Source organism: Pristis pectinata, chromosome 1 (assembly GCF_009764475.1).
Source record: "Pristis pectinata isolate sPriPec2 chromosome 1, sPriPec2.1.pri, whole genome shotgun sequence".
NCBI classification, from domain to species: Eukaryota; Metazoa; Chordata; class Chondrichthyes; order Rhinopristiformes; family Pristidae; genus Pristis; species Pristis pectinata.
The window spans coordinates 104,911,790-104,935,054 of record NC_067405.1 but is presented as its reverse complement, the minus strand read 5'-3'; the positions used below and the strand labels follow the sequence as shown (position 1 = coordinate 104,935,054).

Sequence of the window (23,265 nt, the reverse complement as noted above, 5' to 3'; positions counted from 1 at the left end):
TCCATCATTTCAGATTCAAATGGGCTTTTTTTTTTAAATACTCTGAATTTACAATATGGAAGCAGCCATCTGATCTACACCAGCGTTTAAACTCTGCATAAGCAATTTCTAATACAAAATTCCTCTTTATACCTGATATTCTTTCCTTTTATTCCCTGCTAGTGATATCCATATCCCATAAAATGAATAAAAGATTACAGCTTATGAGAACACATAGCTTTTAAAACAATCAAGGAAAAAGATCATTAAAATTTAGAAGACTTGACATAGTAACACACAAACACAGCAATTTTCCATTTTAAATTTACAAGAAAAGTGAAAGTTTACTCTGATTACCATGTTATTTTGTCCAGTCAAAAATTCTAGCAGTCATTTGCACCTTGTATTGAGTCCCTTATCTTTAACAGGGTTAGATAAAAACAGAAAACATTAGTAGAAGAGTCAAGAGAATAAATAAGGTAAAATGTCATGACATAATAAGCAGTTGCAAATATGTTCCGAGTGCATTAATTTCTGAGAATGATTATGTTCATATGGGGGAAAATACATTCCATTTTGTGTATGCTGAACTCAGAAAAGAAGCTTTAGTTATATTATCATAAATTGACCTGCATTTCTTCTATTTCCTAAACACATATTTTAGATCATGTTTTTCCTTCAGTATGATCGTAGTTTCTGGAAAAGAATTATCATCGAATAATTTCAAGGATTTTAACTCTGAATTGAAGGTGTGTTCCGTTCAGATCTTTGCTTTACATTTCAGCTGAATAAATACCTTCCGAGTGAAAGATCTTTCACTGTTCACAATACTTGCCAATTAATTTACTGTCATGAGTTTAATCAATGTCTAAGAAATACCACTTAGTGTGTTATAGGGACACCGAGTTTGAGTGATATGACATTTAATATATAACACTAACTGTTATTGTCCACTATCTAACTCAAATGAATCTATCCAGAAGGCACTGAACTTACCATACTCAAATTAAAAAAAAGGTTGTTATTTCGTGGTGAATTTTGATTCTAAAACAAAGCATTTAAATGAAGCTAAATTCCAGCTGTTTATTTTCACTTACACCACTGAAAATAGTAAATTGCTCTAATAATTGCCAATGGTTGACACAGCAGATTAAAAAATAGGATTCAATCTCTTCTAAATTAGCAATTCGAACCAACGAATATCAAGCAATGATAAAACATGAGTTTTCTTTTTTGAAAAAGTAACAGACATATCTCTCTAGACAAAAATAAGAACGTACATTTCCTATTATTTGAGTAGACAATTAAAATAGTTGCCAGCAATCCAGGAACTGGTATTACTTCGACATTGCAAGGAGTTGTTTGTCAATGTTATAGTTTAGAAAACAATCAAGGAAAATGGATCACAAACTCTTAAGATTTGCTTCTCAAATGATTTATTTACTATAATACATTGTAGATGATGTCAAAATCTTAAGAGTTTTCAAACCAGTTCCACTGAGCAAATAACAACACAAAGCAATCGAGTTATTTTCATTGTTAACTAGCACCCAACCCTACACAAAACAAATACTAGCAGCAGAATGTGTACCGACTGATTAATAATTCTCTGAAAGGAAACATAAAATCTGCAACTTTTAACTGACAGTTTATGAACTGAAGTAGAATTGATGCTCTTCATACAGCCAGCTTCCCCACCAAGTTCTAAGCTCACACCATTCAGCTCACCAATTTATTTTACATTAATTTATGAAAACTTACAACACTTAATGAAATAAACAAAATTTCTACTAAAGCAGAATCATTTTACATCATATAGGTACCGATTCAAAAGAAAATGTGGCTTTTAAAGTAAGATATTGCTCCACATATGTAGTTTGCACAATAAAAGCTAAAACAAATCTAAATAAGTTTTAGTACAAGGTACCACAAAAAGTAATATGAATACAAGTTTGACAAAATTATATATAAACTGTCGTGTGTAATTGGCAATACCCAAAATATTTATTGCTATGTTAGCAATATTTAACAGGTTACTTGTTAGGGTCACATTAAAATGAGTTAACAGAAAAAAGTCATACTTAAAGCTATTTAATACACCATCTTTATTGCAAACACAACATGTGAAAGCTGTATAATTGAAAATTATGGAAAGATTTACAATCTCTTATGAAAAATGACTTTTATATACACCAGATATTCTTCCCCTCCATCCCAAAGTGGAAATGAATTTCTAAAAATGCATAAGGATAAGGTACAAGACCAACCAGGAATTAAACACATGCATTACTTTCCAACAATTAAGGATACTATAAAATGTCTACATTTTATCCTTTAAATGAAACAAATGTAATAAGACATCGGATAAAACTGCAGTAATTTTAAGCTCAGTTTCTTTTTTCTCCTGAACTGATCCTTGTGCTGTTGGTCATTAAAATAAGTGGATTCTTCCCATAACAAAGAACTACCACAGCTCTATTACCAGTAAACAGAAGGTGCAGGAGACATCATGTCTTTTACGGGCACCTGGCAATTTTTCTTAAAACTACATTTTCAGAAGCAGTGCAAATGTTGGGAGGCTGCTATAATGACAGCATGTCCATCTACCCACCCACACAAATATGTCAGGACACAAACACAATGACTTTCAAAACAGCACAAATAAAAAGTCAAATCCAGTCAAACAGATGAGTTTTTTTTTAAACATTGTTGGCTGAGAAATATATTTGACTTCATTTTGTACAATTTAGTGTATACATAAACTCTGTTATTCACAACTGTCAAAAAGTTTGTGAAGAAAACAACCACTAAAGAATCCACAGAAACTGTCAAGATTGCTTTTCTTTCATGCAGCAAGTGGAATGTATTTATTGCAGCCAGTTTGTTTTGTACACAGGTAATTTTAGAAATTCCATTAATATGCACACTTACATTTGTTTCCTTTGGAAAGTGAGGAAAGGAATGCTAGACTGATTTTTAAAGCAATGCTGCTGTTATAGCTTGCAAATGCAAAACCTTTTTAGGTTTTCCAGACATTAAAAACAGGACTTGAAGTACCCAGTTCAGTCATAATGTCTTATGGTAATAAGGTCTGTTCCTATTTCGCTCATATAACATCAAGTTGATCTGTCTGCATCTCCGATGGAAACGATTGAGATGTTGGCTGTGGAGGCGGTGGCAACGATGGCAGTGGTAACAATGGTTCCACCAACTGACCTGTACAAGGTGCCCCAGGAGGGATGAATGTCTCTACAATATCCCCACTGTAAAAGAGGAACTGATATTGCTGAATAAATGTCTCAATTGCAGATTGATTGACTGCAGCATTGGTAAGGGCATCTGGTCTCAAGAACGTAGGCCAAAAACAAATGGCTAGATTATCTGCCACCATACGATTTGTTTTGCTCTGTTGACTAACTCTGCAACGTAACAGATGCACAAGTAAAAGTCAGAATAGTTTCTAGATTAAACAGATAAACATTCAGGTATCATGACTAATACTTCAGCCTCAGATTTCCTGTTCTGGCATGCTTCTGGCTCAGTTAACATACTTTCTAAAGGTCACCATTTTGAACAAACAAACTTATAAAAATGCTTCTACTTCAGAATTAATTTGCTTTAAAAGTCACATGTTAGATTGCACAACCATGAATACAGAAAGCTTCACTTCAAATTCCAACATGATATTCATACATTCAAGCTGATCAGTTAATACCATTGTTTCATAATATTCTGTGAAAAGTACATGTCAGTAATGTTTGGTTTCTTTCTAAGGTGCATCAACCTAATGTTCATTGTTTATTTCTTCATCTTTTGGACATTAACGTTAATACACCAAATTACCTTTCTTTTGTACTGAATGGTACTGTATATAGAATTGCAAAAGCATTACAGCATACTGTTTTGGTCAAAACTCCAGCACTCACATATTTGAGTAGAGTTTTTAAACATTTCACATGTGCTACCTTCCAACCCTGCAGGCTACTAAAAAATAAATTGAATAAAATATTTATACACACGAAAACAAATTTTTTGTTCAGAGTAAAGCAAGTTATAACTTTCAACTTGCACTAAGTTCCATGAAAAATTAAGTTCTGATGTCAATATGAAATCTTAAATAGACAATACATTTGAAGAATTGGAAAATACCAATTTTGCCAGTATTTTTAATCTTCAAGAAACATAAAAAAATGAGTTATGAGTTGAAATGTTTGCCTGAAAGTTGAACAGTAAAGCGATAATAATTATGCAGTTATCACAAAAATCTGAAAACAAAGTATTGAATGCAGAAACCAGCAAATTAAAATTTCAATTTTTGGGCTTTTCCTGATTTAATAATATATTACAGCTTGTTATTGAGGTAAAATGATTTTTATAAAAAACTGCTTACTATTCATAACCCAAAAAAACATATGCGTTTCATTGGCAATCTGGGAACAGTTACAGACAAAGTGGCTGACATTTTTTTTAAACTTCACAATTTATATAACTAAATTCAAATTCATTAATTGCTAGGCAGGACCTGAACCCCAGAAAAATGGCCCAGTGTTCTGGATTACTAGTCCACAATTATGACTGGTGCAGCTGACTCATTTAAACACTAAAAAAAAATCAGGTGAAAAGAAATTTAAAGCAACAATCAATCTGCTGGAGGAACTCGGCAGGTCGAGCAGCATCTGTGAGGAAAGGGATTGTCAACGTTTTGGATCAAAACCCTGGATCAGAACACAATTGACAATTCCTTTCCTCTCATGAATGCCGCTCAAACCACTAAGTTCCTCCAGCAGATTGTTTGTTGCTCCAGATTCCAGCATCTACAGTCTCGTGTCTTGAAAATAAATTTAGGTTTCCAACAGCAATCGCATTTGCCTTTGTATTGGTTTTCAACAATCAACATTAGTGATTCATTCTCTAAGCATTCTGCATGATTTCAATGATTTTGGTATTTTATAAAGGATTCAGTAAATTTCATATTAAAGGCCATTTTTAAAAAAATGGTAACTAAATCCAAGAATTGTACAGGCCAACAAAAACGTAAATGCTATTCTGTAACACCCTGTTAGGTCCTTTCTATGGATCAGCAGCCAGTCTTTTTTTTATTCATTTACTTAAGATTTTCTGGATTTTATTTTTACTCTATTCCAAATGCAAATTACACAAACTGTAGTAAAGATACTATTCAAATACATTGGTTCTGGAATAAAAATAAAACTTTGGAACACTAAGGTGAACAGGCACTTGGTTAGCACTCATGTCATCAAATAAAACACAAAAGCAGAAAAGCCTGTCTAGATAAATCCATTTAGAATGTATAGTCCATGTAAATACGGAAGTAGCTCCAGCATCTGTGCCGTCACCATTACCACTAGTATCCAATAAATCATTGCTGAATTTTCACATAATAAATTTAAACTCCAGGGAAGGCAAAACTTTGTTTTTTTTATTGTATTTATTATTACCAAGCAAGGAATTACATTGCACTCTGGTGTATATGACAACAGGCTGATCTGAATCTGAACTGCAGAGATGTAGCAAGAAATTAATTTATGAAAAATTAAAATGTTCTGAATCTTCAGATTAGCGAGTTCTACCTCAGCACCAAATTATTCAAAACCTTCTTTTCAAGTCCAGTCCTGGAAACAAGTTTGTTTCTATTACTTTGCTGTTAAAGAATTTCATTCAGTTTTCTGAAGCTACAACCTACTTGTTTTGAGCAGTCACCTTCATATTTCATGATTATCCAAGTCACTTCAGTTGAAATTTCCTGCAACATTGGTCCATCAAAGATTGAGCACAAGATTCTCATGCAGATTTTCTCTTTAGTTGGAATTAAAACCACAAGAAATAAGAGGCTAATGGCAGTTTGTAAGATACTTGACAGATTAGGGGTAATACATTTTGTAAGGATGGAGTGAGCTGCAGAACGAATGAGTTATGAAAGACTACATTCAGAATATACTCTCTTCTTGGGGTTTCTACCCTTTTAGTATTGGGAGCCAAAAGAATTACTGTATTTTGGATTTGGAGAAAAAGGGTCATGCAGTTTTGTGGATGTTTTATATCACTGAATTATCTGCACTGCAAAGGACTCACAGTTTGGGGTGAAAGAAATGAAATTCAATTAAAATGCAGCTGTGGTGACTGGCTACATCAACAAGTGCATTGACGATGGCATTGTCACCAAAACCATCACCAGACACGCCAACCAGAAGCCATGGCTGACAGCAGAGATACATGAACTGTTGAAAACCCGAGATGCTGCCTTCAGATCAGATGATGTGGCAGCCCTCAGGACAGCTAGGGCCAACCTGGAGTTTGGCTAGGGCCAAAGAGGAGTTGTGCCCAGAAGAGCCAGGGCTACTTTTCTGATACCAAAGATACAAGACGTTTGTGGCAGGGCATCCAGGCCATCACAGACTACAAGCCCCCACCTTGCACTTGTGACAATAACCCCCCCCCCCCACCACAGATGCACTGAGCAACTTCTATGCTCGGTTTGATGCAACGAACCTGCGAGCAAGATACCTCCACCACTCAATGACCAGGAACTTTGTCTGTCCTCAGACAGTGAGAGGAAAATATTATCCAGGGTTGACCCTTGGAAATCAGCAGGACCTGATAACATACCCGGCCATGTGCTCAGGGACTGCACAGACCAGCTGGCAGATGTACTCACCGACATCTTCAAAGTCTCTCTGAGCCAAGCAGTTGTCCCTGTATATTTCAAATCTACCACCAGCATACCAGTGCCTAAAAAGACACCTGTAACCTGTCTAAATGACTACCACCCTGTGGCACTGACACCAATCATCACGAAGTGCTTCGAGAGGCTAGTCCTGCAACACATCACTAAACCCCCTTCAGTTTGCATACCACCCCAATCGGTCAACCAAAGATGCAGTGTCCTCTGCCCTCCACCTGGCCCTGTCTCACCTAGATCAAAAGGACACTTACGTTAGGATGGTCTTCATAGACTTCAGCTCTGCCCTCAACACTATCATCCCACAGAACCTCATAAGGAAGCTACACCTACTGGGCCTTAGCACCTCCACCTGCAACTGGATTCTGGACTTCCTCTCTGAAAGGTCACAGTTCGCATTGGAAATACCATCTCAAATATCACCAGGCTGAGCACTGGAGCCCCCCAGGGCTGTGTCCTCAGTCCACTGCTGTTCAGCCAACTCAAGCTCCAGCCATATCATCAAGTTTGCTGATGATACAACACTGGTGGGCCTCGTCAGCACGAACGATGAAATAGCTTACAGAGAGGAGGTGGAGAGGCTGGCGGATTGGTGCTCAGTCAACAATCTCTCCTTGAACGTGGACAAAACAAGGGAGATGATTGTGGATTTTTAGAAAGGCCCAGGCTGACCACTCACCCCTGTGTATTAATGGCATCACTGTACAGAAAGTCAGCTGTTATAAGTTCTTGGGAATACATATAGCAGACGACCTGTCCTGGTCAACCAACATCTCCTCCCTTGCCAAGGCGGCACAGCAGTGTCTCCACTTTATAAGGCGGCTGAAGGGAGCTAACCTGCCCTCCCCCACCACATTCTACAGGGATACCATTGAGAGTGTCCTGACCAGCTGCATTTCTGCCTGCTACGGTAACGGTAACATCTCCCACTGTAAGACTTTGCAGAGAATTGCGAGTACAGCTGGAAAGATCACTGGAGTACCTCTTCCCTCCATCCTGGACATCTATAACACATGATGCGCACGCAAGGTCTGCAGAAGCAGAGATGACCCTTCTCATCCCTCCCACTGCCGTCTGGCAAGCGGTCCCGGAGCATCTGGGCCAGAACCACTAGACTGTACAACAGTTTTCTCCCCCCAGGCTGTCAGGCTCCTGAATACCCTGGAGGCAGTTTCAGACAAATGCTGCGTCAAAAGCCCTGGTTTACACAACAGCGTATAAGAACTTTGACTGCTGTTCAACATGTTTATACATTTAGTGCAACACACAGTTCTGTATTTTCTTTGTCCAAATTGGTTTTGCACTAATCCTGCACTAATTTTGTATTCTGTATATACTGTTTTTTTGCACTATTTGTACTTGCACAATTTTTTGTCTGTTTATTGTATGTCCTCTGTTGTGAGAGTCTGGGGGAAACAACATTTTGTTCCTCCATGTGTTTTTATAGCATATGGGTGAATGACAAAGCATAACCTGAGTTTAAAATAATACCTGCTATTCCAGGTATAAGATTTTGCTCATGTCCTGGTTGAGAGCCTAAAACCTATTAGATAGACATGTGTTCTTCTAATTCATAAACTAAACCAGCTCCTCCAACTGCAAAAGAACAGTATTCTGTCAGCATGCAAAATAAACTAATTAGGCCATTGGCTACAGCTCACTGTCCTCCGCTGGCACCCAAGGTTAAAGGGTGGTTCCCTTTGCAAAGGGATTATAACAGATTTCAAACAACTGCTGGGATACAAATTATTAGGATCAATTCCTTTTCTAAATTTATGCAAGATCATTTAACCTGTTGCCAGACACTCAATGTGATGAAATTGTAATGTCTTTCACATTCATTCATTTAAATAACAATAGGACACGCATAAGAAGTTTACCTTGATTCTCTATTGGGAAAGCATAGTTATTATCAGTTATTTGATGACGGTGGTGGTGTCAGAGAAATGCAGTGGGCAAGACTGTATTACATTATATGTACCATTACCATTTTCAAACTGATGCTTCCTTATTACTACCTGCAGATATTACTGTTCTGATAGAAATCAGAATTTCTGGTTGAAGATTTTTGTCACCTTTGAAATGTTAACTTTCTCTCAGTTTGATAGAGAGGAAAGCAAAGTCTTTCTGTCACTCATCTCAATTAAATAAACTAGCTCCAACTACTTAAATACTGTTTGGAAGTTAGGTGCTGTGTTGATTTTTACTTTTAAGGCAGGAAGCATCCTACGAATGCTTATCCAGCAGCAGTAGCAGAGAGCCTCATTAATACCTCAAAAATAAGAGCTCAGCAACCAAATTGATACCGATAATCAGATGGCTTTGAGACTATTCCCAGTGGCCAAGTCATTCTTTAGCACAAGCAGATGTGCACTGGCTGGTTTTGGAGAAAGAAATGCAGTTAGGAGAGAGTGACAAGTCTGGTGTTTGAGTCCTATGCTCAATGTCCAGAGGAACACTCCTGGTTGTTCTGACCCACAAGTAAAACCTACAATATATAGGTATAATTACCTGCCTCTTTCCAGCCCTGGATTCCAACAGCTTTCACCTAGCTGGAAAGCCATCACTGCAACCTCACTCAGGGCTTATGTAAAAGCAGCAAACTGGATCAAATTTTATATTCATATTTGGAGGACCACATAAGCTTTGGACAGATGTTCTCACTATCTGCTGTTGACAAGATAAATGCCAAAATAGTGTAAGATCCATACACAATATTAAACATTCCTGCCTGCCCATCCCAACCTTATTTTTGCCAAACCAGCAGAGATACTACTACCAAGGAAGATCAATGAGAAGCAAGACTCCAGAATTCAACAAAAGCAAAACACACAAGATCAGACAGCATCTGTGGAAAGAGAAATAGCATTAATGTTTCAGGTAGAGAGTCTTCATTAGGACTGAGTTCTGAGAGTGTCTCAGACCTGAAATATTAACTCCATTTTCACCTGCATGGTGTTTCCAGTATTTTCTGTTTTTACTTCAGATTTCTAGTATCTGCAGTTTTTTTTTAAAAAGTTTTTAATTAACAGAAAAACCTTGGGTAATGGTAGTGCTTTCACCTCATTTGATGTGTTAATTGACTCGTTTTCACTAAAGCACATAATCAGTTAACATTTTAGTGCAGTATTGAGTGCATCCTGCACCAACGAAAGAGTTATCATTCAAATGAGATTATTACTGAAGACATATTTGCTCTCTTGATGTAAATGGTCCTATGGTATAATATGAAAATTTTGCTCAGTACCCGAGTCAATATTTTTCCTATTAACCAACAATGCAGTGATTATTTGAGCTGTTCTTCAGTGCTGTGTGCACACATGCTGCCATGCTTCCTTCATTGCAACAATAACAAAACTTAAAAAAAAATAAGGACACTTCTTTGGCGTGAAGTGCCTGGGGATGTTCAGAGGTAGTTCTCCCCTTAACTTTGCTGAACTATGCATTCTCCACTACATGCTGGAGGAAAAAAAATACCTCGTAATATTTCCTCCCAACTTCCCAATTCAGCCATATTAGTCAATTTACCATCAGAAAACCACAGACATGTCATGGATGGAGTTGAGTCCAGGACATTCATCCAGAACACTGGTACTGTATCCTTGGTACATTATTTATGGATAATATAGATCTTCCAATCAAATTGATGACAAGCAATAGGAGAAAAATAATTACTCCCTACTCCATTAAGCAAATTGAGAGCCAACACCTGATAATTTTTTTTGCTACATCTTTGTGAAGGACAAATCATATAATCATAGAACAGTACAGCACAATACAGGCCCTTCTGCCCACAATATTGTGCCGACCTTTAAACCTCACCTAAGACTATCTAACCTCTACCTCCCCCATATCTCTCTATTTTAAATTCCTCCATATGCTTACCAAGCAATCTCTTGAATTTGACCAATGTACCTGCCTCCACCACCGCCCCAGGCAGCGCATTCCATGCCCCAACCACTCTCTGGGTAAAAAAACCCCTCCAAACTGGAGCGTCTTTCCTGAAGTGCTATTAACGATGCTTACTTCGGAGCACCCAATTAGTTCCATCATGTCTGTCACAGCCACGAGTCCATCATCTTCATGATTTCTTCCTTAAAAAAGAGATTATGTGGAAGCGCACAACTGTCTTCTCATGTTAATTTATACTCAGAATGCAGCTGCAGTGATAATTCTTACCATGCCCCAAAGATAAGGACATATTTTAAATCTCGAACACAGGCAAGTTAAATGATTGTAAGGGTCATATATCAAAAAGAGATTCTGACAGCCACACTACAAAACTTACTTTAATGATCATTATTTCAGTAGATTTTTTGACCTACCTGTTGAGATGGGTAATGATATATTTGAAAACCTCATAATTTACTGCAGGAAACTTTTTCAACAATTCCTTAAAAGCATTCAGCTTTTCTGACAAATCAACCAGTCCTGCAAGATAATAAAAAAATATTTATTTTTTTTTAAACATGGCTTTACCATTTACCACTAACTTCTCCAGCGCACATAATAAATATCCAACCAGCTGATTCTAACAAAGTTTTATTAGTGCTTTGAATTTTCAGGCAAAATGTAGATAACCAACTAGCTATACAACTCTGTGCCTTGCAGAATTTTTATCCCATCAATATATTCATGCACCAGAACAATTTACATGCAGGGTGTAAAAAAAAAATCACAGGAGCAATAAATCCCAAGAACATAAATATTTGCATCATGTCAATTCCTGCCCTATCTTGCATCTCAATAGCGCACCCTATGAGGTATATTCCAAGCTTCTTTTCTGCCCAAAGATGACAATGCTGGAATTGGAATAAGGTAATTTAGATGCCAGAAAGGATGCCCTGTACATGGAGGATGACTTGACAAGGTTGAGGAAAAACCTCACTACTTAAAAAGGTGGACAATACATAACGACTACAATGTGGAATTTCAGTGTACAACAATTACATTATTTAAAATAAATCAATTTCATTTGCTTAAAAGGTTAATAGAAACTAGTATGTTACTTACTGGCTGCCTCCAACAGCTCTGAATGCAAATTATAAGGAATTAGTGGTTCAGGCAAATCAGAAAAGAAAGCTTTAAGGGCTCCTGCCACGGCATTAACAGTCACATCCATTGCTACAAGGTCAATGTTGTGATCTAAAAGACAGAGAAAAAAAGTAAAAACGGCACGTTATTATACATTGGTATCTTAAATGGCACAAGTAAATGGAAACATAAATGTGCGGTTTCGCATTATAGTAGCATTAAACCAAATCAACTACATCTTCATGAGATTCACTCCAAGTTTAAAATAAAGACACAATAAAAAGTTGCTTAGTGAATTATCCTTTTGGTAAAATTCTCATTTTCTGAGAATCTGATATTTAAGGAAGATGTAAGCAACATGACCTGTAAGCAAGTTAGAATGAAATATTGGAATGAAATATGTAGAAAAGTGATAAACTTCATTGAAGGTGGAGATCAGCAAGGCAAGTAACAATGTTGCAGAATTCAAAATCAACCCAAGTTTTCCAAAAACCAATATTTCAATTAATGAATAACAAAAAGCTCATGGAAGTCCCTTATTGAGACATCTAAACTGAGATTAAAGTAATAGATTTAATAGGAAGCATGGTACCAAAGATGTATACAAGGATGTGGTTTTGGAGATTACTAATTGAGAAACGTTGTGGTAATAGAAAACCCAAGGTTAGACTTCCTTTCAGCATAACCACATTTAAGCACCGGAAATTTTTCACAATCCCAAAACAATGCTAGTATTAAATCAGTTACCACGCCAAGTGAGAAAAAAAGAAAAAGCAAACTAAAATTACATCATCAAGCGTCTTTGCAACCCCAAAGTGGATGACAACCCCATGATTGAAAACCACTGAGCTAATTTCTTTGAATTTTGATAGTGTGAATTTGTGCAATAATTAGGAGAGATTTGTTTTCTGGGGAAAACACAGAAGGAAAGAGTTTTGGGTCTGAAAACAGTAATGAAGGGTAGGGATTGATAAAAAGGATGTAATAAGAAATTAACTTAATTGTAGCCTCAGATGTGCAGAATCTATTATGGGACACAAGTATGTAGTTATACTCTTGCTTGAATGAAATTGTACTGATGTTTACAATCAGTTATGACAAATATAAGATGTGCCTCCAGGAATTAATGCTTACATTCACATCCATGCAAGGCATCCCTGCTCCTGACAAGTACTGTTTTTATTACATCTTGCAGACTAGCTGCTGTAACAGTGGCTATTGAAAGTGTGTATTATTTGTACACATTTTATGCAAATCACAAAAGTGGCATAACTGATCCACTGGGACTGAATTTAACTTCACTGCTAAGTAATCTTGCCTTTTATATAATCTGCCCACTTAACTTTAATTTAATTAAAACTGAGGCAAGTTCTATAAATGACAAACTGACAACTAACAAACTGACAGATTAACACTTAATTGACAGATTTTTTTAATCTTTGTCATATGTTCTCACATGGTCTATAGAATTATCAAGTATTTAAGCACATTGTGTCTGAAATAATTCTTTCTCGATCTTTTTATTAGTTTTCAAATTAATACAGATTTTTGTACATGTAATACAAAGAGATCAGGAGAACAATCATGGCATGAATAATCATAAAAACAATAAAGTATATAAAAAATCTGTAGATCCAACGATCTCTTAGTGAATGAATATAATATAAAAGAAAAAGATTTATTATAAAATATAAAAGAAAGAAAAAAATCCCCAAAACAATAAGAAAATTTATAAACAGTATATCAAACCAAACTAAGCTAAGGAAAAAAAAATTCAAAAAAAACAAACAAAAAAAAACTGGACTAAGATTTCTCAGTAGAAACAGAACAATATTATGTCGTCAACTCCATTCCTCTAAATTGAAAGGTTATTACAAGGGGATCTACATCATGTGAAAATATTGAATAAATGGACTCCAAACTTCCTCAAATTTAAGCAAAGGATCAACAGTACCACTCCTAATTTTTTCCAAGTTTAAACATGATATAGTTTGAGTGTGTCTAAAATAATTCTACAGATGAATTTAAGGTAGGCTGTGCCATTAAAGTTGGTTTAATTATAAATTTGATAATTCACTCATGTAAAATCTTTTCACAACATCAAATCTAATTTCTGAAATGTTTCAACAAAAGATATTCTTTCAGTTATGTAAAATTCAACCCAACAATCATGAAAATGGTTAGAAAGGTGATGCTAACAGCATAAATTAAACATGAAATGTTCAAACACTCTTGTATTCCAATGTGTTTTATTCTTCTGTTTATAGAATGCTTGGGGAAAAATAATAAATTGGAGTTTTAAGAGCTCTGCATTATGGAGTGGTTATGAGTTGGATTGCCACTTGTCAAAATTTCCAATTTCAACTACACAAAAGAAACACAAGCAGAATTACCCCTGCCAAGGGGAGGGATTGGGGGGGGGGGGGGGCAAAAAAGGGGCAAAAAATTGAAACAACATTCTTACCCATTTAAACTTGAGATTCCAAAAGCAGATTTATAGTTATAATCAACCTGACAATTGACATTCCAAATCTTTTTCATGGTACTGTGTTTGTAATTTTCATCTTTTAACATGTATTAAGCTCTTGTTCACAACAATGGCATGAAAAGTCACCTTGCATGTAGGTTCCATAAAAAGTGACGGGTGGCCAAGATTTAATTGGTTTATTAATGTCATGTGTACAATAATAAACAAGATACAGTGGAAAAACTTTTGCATGCCATCCATACAGATAATTTCAAAACATAAGTATATCAAGGTTGAACAAGGGAAAAGCAATAACAGAATGCAGAATATAGAATTACAGAGAAAGTGCAATGCAGGTAGACAATAAGGTGCAAAGGCCATGACGAGGTAGATCATGAGGTCAAGAGTTCATCTGTATCGTACAAGAAGTCTATTCAATAGCCTTATAACTAAATTAGGGTTGCTCATGCCCATGACACCGATTTTGTTTTCTCACTTTCCCCCAGATGATGACAAAACTAGGATATATAGAAAAATCCAAGATTATCCATTTGATATGTGTCCCATTTTAATTGTATAATTTGCAATAAAAGCAAGGAAAATACAAAGTGATATATTTACCTGCCAAAATACAAAGTTGCACTAACTCTTGTTCTTCCAATTTGGTTATAAAATGTGCTCATCAAAAGTTCCTTCACATTAGATACATTTCAAATATCTTCAGGCTATTTTTTAGGCCAGGCAAGAACTGTGTCCAGAGTGAAATTGGAGTAACCTGCCTCCCCAAGACCATGCTCTCAACAACCCTAAAGCCGTGCTGCTGCGACCACTTTGTAAAATATGGTGAGCCACAAATGGCAATTAGGCATCAGGGAGCTCATGAACCACCTTGATTCCTTTCTGAGAATTTGTACTGTCAGAAGACCTTTTCACTGCTTCCAAATGTGTCTGATGATCAGATATTGAGCAACAATTGAAGTAAAGTTAAAACATTTAAAATAAATGTTGGAGTCATCAGCTAAGCTGATGTATGCGTAGCTGATTTGTCACTCAGACCCACATTCACTTGAGTGTGCAGGGGAGAGGGCGACAGATTGGTTGCATCATACCTACTTCCAGTGCTTTCCTTGATTCTGCAAAAGTTATTAATACACTAATGTGCATACTGTAGCTAACTGCAGGGCCTAGTCAGTGTTCCAGCAAGCAGTATTCAAGCAAAAAGAATACGTTCCTTAAGACTGAATAAACAACACGAGGAGAAGGTCATATGCCATTTAATATGATTATGGCTGATCTAACTTTGGTTTCAATTCAACTTTCCTGCCCGTCCCCATCATACCCAAATCCCCTACGATTTTAAAAGCCACAAGCCCCAAATGCAACTCTTTCCCTGCAGCTGTCCATGCAGGGAATTTCAGAGATAGACAATCTTCAGAGAAGCAATTCCTCCTCATCCCAGTCTCAAATGAGAAATCCCTTATGCTGAAACTTATTCTGCCTCACAAATCCCCCCCCCCAGCCAGTTGTAGCATGGATACCCCAATAAGGGGAAGCATCACCTCAGCATCCACCTGTTGAGTCCCCTTGCAATTGCTTGCTTCAATAATATCAGCTCTTATTCTCCTAAACTCCAATGAATAGTCTCCAAGTGCTCATCCTTTCCTCATCAGACATCCTTTTCATCCAAGGAGTCAACCAAATGATCCTTCCCTGAACAACATCTAATGAGAGTCATACAGCATGGAAACAGGCCCTTTGGGCTAAACTCCATTCTGACCAAGGTGCATATCCGAGCTTGTCCCCCTTGCCTGCATTTGGCCCATATCCACCTAAACCTTTCCTAACCATGAGCCTGTCCTAATCTCTTTTAAATGTTGTAATTATACCCACCTCTACAATTTCCTCTGGCAGTTTGTTCCATATACCCATCACCCTCTGTGTGGAACAACTTGCCTCCTCAGGTCCCCTTTAAATTTTCCCCTATTACCTTAAATAAGAGATTATAGTTTTAGACCCCCTATCCTGGGGGGGGGGGGGGGGGAAGGAGAAAAACTGACTGTCCACCTTATCCAAGCCCTTCATGATACACACACATATATATATATATATATATATATATATATATACACACACATATACACACACACACACATATATATATACACATACATATCAAAAGTGTCTTTAAGTTCACCCCTCAACTTCCTTCACTCCAGGAAATATAGTCCCCGCCTATCCAGTCTTTCCTCATTACTCAAGCTCTCTGGTCCCAGCAACATCCTTGTAAATCTTTTGTGCATCCTCTTGAACTTAATGACATCCTTCCTATTGTACGGCGACCAAAACTGTGTACAGTGTTCCAGGTTAGGTCTCACCACTGTGCTATACAACTGTAACATGATGTCCAAACTCTCGTACTCAAAGCCCTGCCCAATGAAGGAAAGCATGCCATATGCCTTCTTCACCACCTTATCTCCTTGTACCACTACTTTCAGGGAACTATGTACTCATACTCTCAGCGTATCCTTGCTGAAACAGATGACCAAAACTGTATGTTGTCCTCCAAGTTGGCAGCACAGCAGTGTAGTGGTTAGCATAATGTGATTACAGCGCTAGCAACCCAGGTTCAATTCCCGCTGCTGTCTGTAAGGAGTTTGTACATTCTCCCGTGTCTGCGTGGGTTTCCTCCAGTTTCCTCCCACATTCTAACGTTAGGAGTTGTGACTATGCATGCTATGTTGGCACCAGAAAAGTGGCAACACTTGTGGGCTGCCCCAGAACACTCCACGCAAAAAGATGTATTTCACTGTTTTGATGTACATGTGACCAATAAAAGATATCTTAAGTGTGATTTAATTCCTTTTGTCTATTTTCTCACTCTCTAACTGCTTCCATTCACTCACTGGTCAGATTACCTCATTTACATCTTATTCCCATGGTCACCATGGTTGTATTCGAGAGACAGCCCCACTCCCCCACCCTTCCTGCACCTTAAACTTTTGTCTCCTTCCCAGTTCTGATGAAGGATCTTCAACCTGAAATATTCACTATTTCTCTTCCAAAGATGCTGCCTGACCTGCTGAGTATTTCCATCACTTTGTTTTTAATTTAGATTTCCAGCAGCTTGTCGTGTTTTTGATTTTCACATGATAGTATACCAGTTGGCTTACTAAAGGTATTTCATGAATTCAAGGTGATGTTGCAGAAATAACTGCAGTGACATCATTAAACTCTGGTGGTGCCAGACTAGCAGATTTTTCAGACTATCCAATGTTATACCTATTAATACTCCAACGCAGTTTTAATTCTTTTTTTTAAAAAAGATGTTATGCAGCTATAATCACAAATTTTCCAATGAACCTGTTAAGTTTAAAGGGGGAAAACAGGAATCAGTGCCCTCCTGGAGTTTAAAGGAAACTCCAGAATCAGCAACCGCTGAGCCAGATGCCAAACCATTGCAATTTCCAAACCATCACATAATGCACTTCCTGACAAGTCCAGCTTACTTCTTTGCTTTGGTCAACCTGAACTCCATCCCCTCCCCCTCCCCCTCCCCCCCCCCCCCCCCCCCCCCCCCCCCCCCCCCCCCCCCCCCCCCCCCCCCCCCCCACCCATGCATTTTGACTCTTCAACCTTAGTTTGTTATTTTAAAAATGTAAACCAGTTGTATTATTCTGCAATAGGCAGCATTTTAGGACATTTGTTTGTTACAGTCAGCACTGCAATCATTTCACCTTTTCTTTGAGCGACAGCAGATCAATGCCATTACAAAATCTGGGAAACAGGGGTCTATTTGCGGATAAGACTTTAAACAAACACACACTATATGTCTGATCTCTTCAGTTAGATTTTAAACTAACTTGCATCAAAAATAAAGATGATGTTTTCATTGCCAGTACTGTACCAGCAATCAGAGTTCACAGGTGAAGATCATCCTCTTGTAGTTCACCTTTATGGCCATCTTTTATGTTTCAGCCTGGAAGGAATTGCTGGCAAACTATTTAACTGTGCAGAACAAGCAGCTTTAACCAACATTCACAAACATTTTCCAGTAAAAACACGGTGTAAAATCATTATTTCTTTTTCTCTGTCACTCCAGTTCAACAGTGCTGGAACCAATGTGTTTTTTTGTTAGTCCAGGTTTAATACTTACCCTTAGCAGAGCTCTGATTAATTTTTCTGATTAAAATTAAATTAACACATTAAATACTAATTATAACTGCATGCATTTTAAAAGCTTTACACGCCAAAATAACAATTTATGCAATTAAAAACAATTAAAATTGTCTCAGCAATGGAAATGCTTTCAAGCATGTTAACCTAAATCTAGATGGAATAATTGTGTAAGTGTACCTGTTAATTACAAGAAAAACTAGTCAAATAAGCTGATAAATATTTTTGCAGGTAAGCAAATGATCTATGATGCTGAGCTGCAATTGGCTCTTTATTATTCTAAATATATCTGGTTTAGAGACACCAAACACATCTGGGAACAAAAAATGAATTGCTGGAGGAATTCAGCAGGTCAGGCAAAGGGATAGTCAACATTTTGGGTCAAGGCCCTGCATCAAGTCTGTAGGAAAACACTTCCTCCCAAAGACACAGAATGAGTCTTTAACTAGCAGATTTGTCAAACATCAACCACGTATGCATGAAACTCTCCTCAATGATTTTCAATACATCATCTTCCTTCACTGTAAAAATAGTACTCTAGAATATGACCATGTCACTGGGCTGTGGGTTAGGCTAAGACAAGTGCCTAATGGATATTTTATTAAACTGGAAATGTTCAATAATGTAGAATTATAAATTAACAGACTGTGCAAGTAAAGCAGAAATAGAAATACTCAAAAGTGTAACCCAAAAAAGAATGAGACACAGGAGTCCAATGCAATACCTTTCTTGTGTCCTTGCCAGCTAACCACCCATCTCTTCAGCTTCAACAGACTTCTCAATATTAAAAAAAACTGAGAAATATTTCATATAAAGCATAACAACTGAGGTTAAAGAGATTATATTTTTGGCTCAGAACACCAAAATAATCACAATTAAATAAAACAAATGAATTGCATTCGTCTAAAATGAATTACCTGGCTTTCCCCTTGGACACCTGGCTATGTGTATCAAGAATCTGAACATTTATAACACCAAAATAAACTACAACATTAGCTTTTTAACCTTGTATGGAGTTACAGAAAGGTGCCAATACCATAATATATTATTTAAAATAAACAGCTATTCATGCAATTTAGAAAATACTGCTAAATGGTACCTTGATCAAACTGCCTTTGAATATTGTCTTGATCAGTTCTGTTTCCACTGACACGATACAGTCCTTCAGTGTTCAAACCTAAAGTGGGAATAGAAGTTTGTCAACAAATTATGCAAATAATAGGCAGAAAACAGTAAAACAAAATCACAATTACTTTGCACTTGATAAATGCAAGTTTTTTTCTGCTGAGGAAAGATGGCATACCAATCATCCCAAAGAAAATAATTTTGAATCATGAAAAAATGTAATGGTATCTAGCAATGGCACATTCCAGCAAATGAGGTTTTAATCCCAGGATTTTAGAGAAAGGGCAAAGAACAATGCAGATACCCCAATTAACCTTCAACAGGTTTCTTTATTTGGGAACTGTTTATTTAGACTAAAAAGAATTGAACATCTTTCAGCAATTTAAGAGGGGGAGAAACTTGTAATATTACAGACAAATCACTGAGCCTGTTCGGAAACAAGTTAAGCAGCAGGAGACAATTTTGGGATAAAGGGTTAGCATGTGACAGAACTGTGTTTATTAGTGAACCAAAGATATGTGACATTGTAAGTGGTGCGGATGGAAGCACTAAATTACAAAGAGATATTTATTGAGTAAACAAATGAATTAAACTGCAGCAAGAGATCTCAATGGAAAAAAATGTGAAGTCACCCATTTCTTACTTTCTTATGATGAAAAACAAATAACTGGAGGCTGAAGAGACCATGGCAAACATACATATCTTCATAATGTCATTTGACATTGATAAAATAATTGAAGATCAGTGTTACTTTTATACTAATCAAGTAGATTAGTTTGCACGTTACAGCCACGCAAAGCCCTGGTTAGACTACATCAGGACCATGTGGTTCTTAGCACCATACTTAGTAAAAATGTATTGCCCTTGAACAGAGAGCAGCACAGATTTGTACAGAATGACACTGTGAGCGAAATGACTAAATTACATGACTACGCAAACTGAAGATGAGACACCCAGGAAATTAGTTTAAGTTTACAAGATAAAAAGGGGAATTAAGATGATAGTGGAAAGAGAAAGCTAGTGAAACACAAGGACCCATTCGCATTGCTTTAAAATTATATCTGACTTTTTAAGAAGTCACATGCATACAAAGATATTTGGAGCCTGCTTCTACAAACTTCAATTATTAATCTTAAATCTAAACTTTTAGTTAACATAACTTAAGGATTGGGTCGTACAAACAACAGCCCAGAATAAGGTTACAGAGCAGCTATGATCAGTGGAACATGTTTCAAGGCCTAAATATCCTGTTCCTAAGAAGGCACCATATTCATTTCCCAAATCTGCATTCAATTAGCTCATGACAACTTTTAGAAAAGTTGAAGTATTGCAATCATCTTCCAAAGACAACTTGGGTGATACATAAACCCAAAGATTCACAATTCCTTTCTTCAGTGTATCTGTTCTTCTACCATTTTTTCCTTCTTTAGTTCTTTCTTCAATCCATCTTTTGGTCACTTATCCTGTTACTAACAATTTTAATGTGGCACTAAGCCGCTCAAAGTCAAAATTATTTGTCCATTATATCAAACTGGCAGGGTGAACCTAACACAAAAGAATGCAATCTAACCTACGACACTATAAAACTCATACACTAAGCATTTATATGGGATGTGAAGATAAATTTGAGATGGTAAGAAAAGCAGAACATTACCCACAAAAGCAAAGACATCTAGAAATATAGGTCACTAAGTAGTATTCACTAATCAGTAAAGCAAGTAAAAACGTAAAAGGTTTGGGATTTTTTCCTCAGGGGATAGGAATCAAAAGATGAAATGTCAAATTTGCATAGTAACTGATTGACCCACAGCAGTAATTAGTAAACATGGTTCTGGTCTCCACTCTAGACAGAGGACATGGAAACAAAAAGCACACTGAAAGTACTGGAGAATGCAACTATCAGGGTGAAACTGAATAAGTTAGGGCTTCTTTCTCTAGAATACAGGAAGACTTGGAGGCAATCTGAATTAGGTATTTAAAATTATGAATGGGTTAGAAATGCATGATGTGGAGAAAAAATTCTTCCACATGCAAGTATTGAACCTCAATTACACTTTCCCATGCCAAGAGTCCAGCAGCATCATCTTCCCTTGAAGACTGATGCAAAGTAATGATTTATTATCTCTGCCATACCCTGTCTCCATGAGGAAAATTCCTGATCAGCACCATTTCTCCTTTTGCCTGCGGTATCTTTTTGAATTCCTTAAGTTTTCTGCCAGTCTTTTCTCACACTCCCTCTTATTGCCTTTTTCGTTATCCCTCTGAACTTTCTGTAATCAGCTGAGCTTTCATTTTTGTTAACAACTAGGCATTTCTTCCATGCTTTGTCTTCTTCTCGGTTTTACTCTCAACCTATTTAGTCATCCAGTTTCCATAGCTATTTTAAAACTTACAATATTATGACAGTTATTTCATAAATGTTCCATATATCTATATAGTTATGTTTTGAAAAACAGTAAAAAAAAATTATCGCAAGGCATAGCAATAAGAGTAGAAAGTAGGCAACGCATGTAAAGAATACAGTGATGAGGATGGATGAAACAAAGTAGCGCATCAGAGAGTTGAAGAATGTGGGATCAATACGGTCGAAGGCTATGATAGTTTAGCATGATCAAAACAGAGATGAAAGAGTTGAAAACAAGATCAATGTTATTGGTCTGGAAGAGGTTGCAAATTACCAAGATTCTTGAAAGACGTACAAAAGAAGCCTTGCATTCATATCCTGCCTTTCATAAGCGCAGTCTTCCAAAGCACATAACAGCCAATGAAGTACTTTTTTTAAAAAAAGGTGTAGCCACCAGTGAAATGTGGGAACCATGGTAGCAAGTAAGCAGATACCGAGGTCTCACAAACAGCAACATGAAAAGGACTTGATGATCCTTTTATTGTAATGCTGACCAAGAAAAAAAATACTTTCAAAAGCGCTTCACTCCCCTGCACGTCTTTGAAAAAAAATCCATCTGGGAGAACAGATAGGGCTCCAGTTTTGCACATCATCTGAAAGATGGCACCACTAGCATTCTTGTACTTCTTCGGTCCTATACCAGGTCAAAAACTTGTGTTCCAACTGCTGGAATGTGACTTGAACCCTCAGCTTTTTGACTTGGATCAGAGTACTTCCAACTAAGCCTATCATCAAGGCTTCCGAAGACAATGTTTCTCAATATTTGTATCAATAATGCTTGCATCGAACAGGATTCCTGTTGCCATAATAATTGAATTTGATGTGGACTGATAATGTACATAATAACAAGGTAACAAGGTAATTCCATCAATCTTAATTAAAATATTTACTTAGACAATTTGCAGGCTTCAGTGCATCAAATAATTGTGTGTTGGAAATTCCATTCCAAAACAGGAAAATTTTACACACTTGTCATAGATAGTTCTTGTGTTACAAACAATGCTACCCTCAATAAATTTTTTATTTCAATCATAATGGATGGCTAAACCAAACTGATCAATGCGATTGATTAATTTAAACAAATATTTATCAAACTAATTCCTTTTTAAGAGGTGAGCACGTGTAAGTACTTAATAGTCTTCCCACATCAAAGCCAATTAATCTAGAAAACCGTAACAAAAAATTATATATTACAATAAGGAATTCTTCATTCTGACAAAAAGCACAATAATTTCAGCATTGTGTACTTGCACAAGTAAATATATCTAATGATCAGAATAAATCTAATAGTGATAAGATGGCCAATATAATCATTCCACAGCCAAGCGGAAAACATTTTATTAAAGAACTGAATCCAGAAAAGGCATTTTTTATTTATCTCAA

General features: G+C 36.7%; 1 protein-coding gene across 1 annotated transcript in view; it reads right to left on the bottom strand.

The window, feature by feature from the left end:
• Positions 1–1,398: 1,398 nt before the first annotated feature.
• The window catches only part of arhgap5 (Rho GTPase activating protein 5), a 48,996-nt gene continuing 27,129 nt past the window's right edge, over positions 1,399–23,265 (bottom strand). Inside the window, exons 4-7 of the mRNA XM_052020148.1 lie at positions 19,453–19,530; positions 11,693–11,824; positions 11,005–11,110; positions 1,399–3,398 (exon numbers count right to left, since the gene is read on the bottom strand). Of these exons, the coding sequence (XP_051876108.1) occupies positions 3,086–3,398; positions 11,005–11,110; positions 11,693–11,824; positions 19,453–19,530 (629 nt within the window). The 3' untranslated portion in view covers positions 1,399–3,085. The remainder of the gene's footprint in view (positions 3,399–11,004; positions 11,111–11,692; positions 11,825–19,452; positions 19,531–23,265) is intronic.